The sequence below is a fragment of the Cryptomeria japonica genome, chromosome 8 (genome assembly GCF_030272615.1).
Source record: "Cryptomeria japonica chromosome 8, Sugi_1.0, whole genome shotgun sequence".
In the NCBI taxonomy this organism is placed as follows: domain Eukaryota; kingdom Viridiplantae; phylum Streptophyta; class Pinopsida; order Cupressales; family Cupressaceae; genus Cryptomeria; species Cryptomeria japonica.
In genome coordinates, this window is record NC_081412.1 from 49,879,283 (window position 1) to 49,883,543 (window position 4,261).

Here is a 4,261-nt window from a genome sequence, read left to right on the forward strand (position 1 = left end):
AGCCTTGGGATATTGAACTCTTTTTAGATTAATTTTTTTTTTCAAGAGAGAGAGGATTATGTTGTACAAATCTATTTTTGTTATGTGCAACTAAAATCTACATCAACAAAAAAAACATGGTGCAAGATTAATTCAAATCTTATCCAATAACAAATAAATAAATAAATAACAAATAAAAAACTTGTCAATTCTTTATCAATTGTCAAAAAAACAAACAAAAAACAAATATAAAACTTGAAATTTGATGTAGTGAAATTTGAGTAATACTAGAAATTCTCTATCACTTGTCAAAAAATAAAATAAAAAATAAAAATAGATAACTTGAAATTTGATGTAGTGAAATTTGAGTAAGACTAGAAATTTTTTTATCACTTATCAAAAAAATAAATAAAAAATAAAAAATAAAAAAAATAAATAATGTTACTTCACTAATTTTAATCACAACATTATTCTAAAACCATTAACTTTGCCAAAAAATTTAACTTAATTTTAATCACAACATTATTCTAAAACCTCATAAACATCTTGTCGACCTGGATGCGTGCCAATGAACCCTAATCCTAGATAAAGAATCCTCGAATACCTCTGATAGCCGCTAGTTGCAGCAACCCAAATCTCGTTCTCCAATAAATGCGATGGCAGTTTTGTATCCTAAGTACTTTCTTTGTTCAATGAGATGTCTGTCATGCATCCCTCTAACAATTTCACTGCAACCCTTAAGATGTCTACAGTTCTCACCACTTTCCTCATCATCGTTTCCTTCCGCTCCCTCCCTCAATGTCGTTTCAGATTTTTTAACAAAAGAAAGTGGGTTTTCTTCTTCTCAAGCAACAACAGTAATGAGGAGAAAACCAAGGCTGTTGAGACACAAATCTGACCAGACTGCTAGAGAAGCAATTCATATGCTGAAAGATTATGGATTTACAGAAGACCAACTTAAGAGTGCCATTCTTAGAAACCCAACGATTCTTACGCTCAAAGTGGATGCGCAGTTGAAGCCCAGGATGGAATTCCTGAAAAATTTGTGCTTGGCTCCTGAAGACATGCCAGTTATTATATCTCGTTGTCCCAGACTTTTTGATTCCAGCTTCGAAAAGTGTCTCGCTCCTAATATCCTCCATCTTAGAAGCTTATTTGGCTCAAAGGACGATCTGTGCAAGGCTGTCAGATGGGCACCTCAGTTTCTGACAAGTGATTTCAAGAAGCATGTGGTACCTAGAGTGGAGTACGTGAAGAATAATTTAGGCATTCCAGATGGCTCCGCAGCATTTGTGCGAGTCCTCGGTGTGGTTCTACGCCTTAGTTTCGAAACTCTGGAAGAGAAGACTGAGAATTTGGCGAGCCTTGGTCTCGCAGCGGAGGAGATTCGTCTAATTCTTCGGGGTAATCCCAAGGGTCTTCAGAGTTCAACTAAGAAAATAAAGGAAAACATGGATTTCTTTATACACACTGCAGGTCTGATGCCCGAGATTGTTGCTTCACATCCAAAGATCCTGAATTTCAGCGTTGAGAAAACGCTCAAACCCCGCTTTGAATTTTTCAAATATCTGCAGACAAATCCACACTGCAAGAGTCCACCTAGTCTGGTTGGTTTCTTTACATTAAGTGAGAAAAGATTACTTAAATATTATGGCCAATACCGTACTCAAGTCAAGTCTAACGATTATAAAATTTCCTAAAGCAAGCATTTTGGAGCGGTGATGAAGTTTCAAACTATAAATTACGCAGGTTCTTAAAGGGCGTAGAACTCGTCTGGGCTAAGGTAATGTTATTAGTATCTTTACCCTCCCGAAGAAAAAGTTAAATGTATCACTTCTCTCGAATTACGGCTGATTAGCGAAGTGCAAAATAAGACTGTTGAAACATCATGTCTGTTAAGACTAAATTGTCATTTCGTTGCCCTGTTTTTTTTAAGTATGTCTCCCTCATTTTCTGAGTCTGTTGCTCGGTGTTTTATCTAAGCGTGGCTTCTATGTTTCAAGCTAAACATTAGATACCCATTCCCTCACTATATAATGCTCTTTAGAGACTCGAGATTATTTTCAAAATCCATGATGTCACAAGTTTTTTTTTCGTAGTATGCCAACATAATATTATGTATGGTGTGTGTAGTTCAGGCTTTTAATGTCATTATGAAAGGGAAGCAACCATATTGTACTTAAGGATGTATGTAATCGATTCATTAGGTCAAAGAATGAAAATTCATTTCCATCAAGGGATTCAAGGTTCTGTGGTCTGTTCCTTTCCATATGAGCCATGGACATATTTTGAATAGTTGAAGGGCAAGTAATCTAGATTTTGTTTAAATTTTACTGACAAATTGTTTCATGTTTAGATCATTCTGCTCTAGATCAGATCAAAGTGAACAATCATTAGATCAGGTTAGCTCCACACAATTTTCTTTCCAATCTACAATTAAGATATCCACTTACAGAGTATGTTAACAATTGCTTTTTTCTACATAGCTTGAACTTTAACAACAACAGTGTTAATCACAGCAGCCTATTTTTTCGAAGCCCAATGGCATTCATACAAAGTCAGGTCATATTCTACTCCTGATAGGATAGTGCAATTAAGAATTTTCTTCAATATTCTACTTCTTCTAATTGGCTAGTCATAGTGATATCCATAATCTACTTAAGTTGTGACATTAACTTCAACCTGGTTAATCACTGAGTTTCGAAGTCAATCTTAGATTCGTTTTCTCACATGTATAATTTATCCCTGCTTTCAATTAATAGTGGCATAATTTCTGATCTGCAATATTCTTTCTATTGCTGCAAATCAATCGCAACAATATTCATCTTTCTACTCTCAAGATGATTAATATTTTTCTGTTTGAGATTTCTGAAGATGTTTCAGTTTGATAGAGTATGTTTAATTATGCCATTTCTAGGCCTTGGATAGTTTGCTACTTTAGGCTGCATAATTTGGAAACGGGTTGTTAGAGCTGCTGTGATTTGCACTGTTCATTGTGGCTGCTGCCTTTGATGTGCCAGAATATTATGTTGCTTTTACTCAAATAAGCGCTACTCTAATTCCTGCATGGAAGCAAGTAAGCTCCATGTAACTCCCATTTTTCTGAAATTCACTATCCTTGTACGTGGGTCATTTCATGCCTCATATATTCCACATTGTAAAACAGAGATATTATTTAAAAACTGGAAGGATATGGTCTTTAGCTAAAGACATAATTAGATTCTTGAAATTATATTCTCTAGTTCGCTTGTTTGAAGCATTTATGTGGAAGCAATGTGTTCTATCAGCAATCTGGCAAATAAAATTGAATAGGATACAGCCTTTTCTAAATAAATGCTTCAACTTCTCAGAAGATACAATTTGATTGCAAATCATCAGTGATATAAAACAAAAATATTGTTCAGAATGCCCTTTACTCAAATGGCATGGAATTACAAACTAAGTTTACTCATGAAAAAGTTGAGTAGTGTTTGATTCCACCACAAGTGAGAAGCAATTAACAACCAGACTATATGCAAGGGACTTGTTATTTTGGCGGATGATGTGGTCATAGGATAGCTAAGTTGTTGTGACATGAATTTATCATGTTTTTACATGCAGGCCTTGATGTTTATACCATTGCTTATACTTTATAATTTGTACTATTATACTTCAAAGAGATATCCATTAAGGAGCTCCAGTCTGTAATCCTAAGCATTTACATATTGACAATGAATCGTGTAGCAAAATCCCAGAGGTCAAGATGAATTTTGAATGCATTAAAGGTCTTTTTCAAAAAGTTTTTTCTTGAATATAGACTTTGGAAGCCTTAATACTCCTGACCACGTTCCAATTCAAAATGCCTAAATTATATATCAAGGCTGCTGTGTTAACTTTGAGCAAGTCAGAAATTTATTTGCAAATGAGTCTAGTTAATATACAATTAAGATCACAATATGACTGTTTGCTATTTTTGTTTATGTACATTTTGAAATTTTAAATATCACAATATACTTGGAGAAAAATGCGAGAAGTTGGAAGAGAAGCAACTTATTAAGTTATTACTAAATAGCATTTGGGTTACAAGGAAATGTGCAAGGCAAGGATGGTGAATAGATGGAAGGGCCAGTTAAACATGTAATGTGTGGATTTTATAATTACAAGGAGAATTTTGATGTCATCTGTATTATACTATTATAGTAAATTATTATCAATTTAGTGAAATCATAATCTGCTTATTATTCTTTGTGTATGCTTACCATTTTCAATGTAGTTTCTGAACACTTATCCTTCCTATACCTGG

The 4,261-nt window shown here is 34.2% G+C and overlaps 1 protein-coding gene across 1 annotated transcript; it reads left to right on the forward strand.

The window, feature by feature from the left end:
• The first annotated feature begins 541 nt into the window (after positions 1-541).
• Positions 542-2,215, forward strand: LOC131041729 (transcription termination factor MTERF6, chloroplastic/mitochondrial). Its single transcript, XM_057974920.2, has one exon. It carries the CDS (start codon positions 636-638, stop codon positions 1,677-1,679), a length of 1,044 nt encoding a protein of 347 aa, XP_057830903.2. The 5' UTR covers positions 542-635; the 3' UTR covers positions 1,680-2,215.
• Positions 2,216-4,261: the final 2,046 nt, after the last annotated feature.

Coding starts and splice junctions, on each gene's coding strand:
- LOC131041729 (XM_057974920.2), top strand. CDS start 636: ATGGCAGTTTTGTATCCTAAGTACTTTCTTTGTTCAATGAGATGTCTG.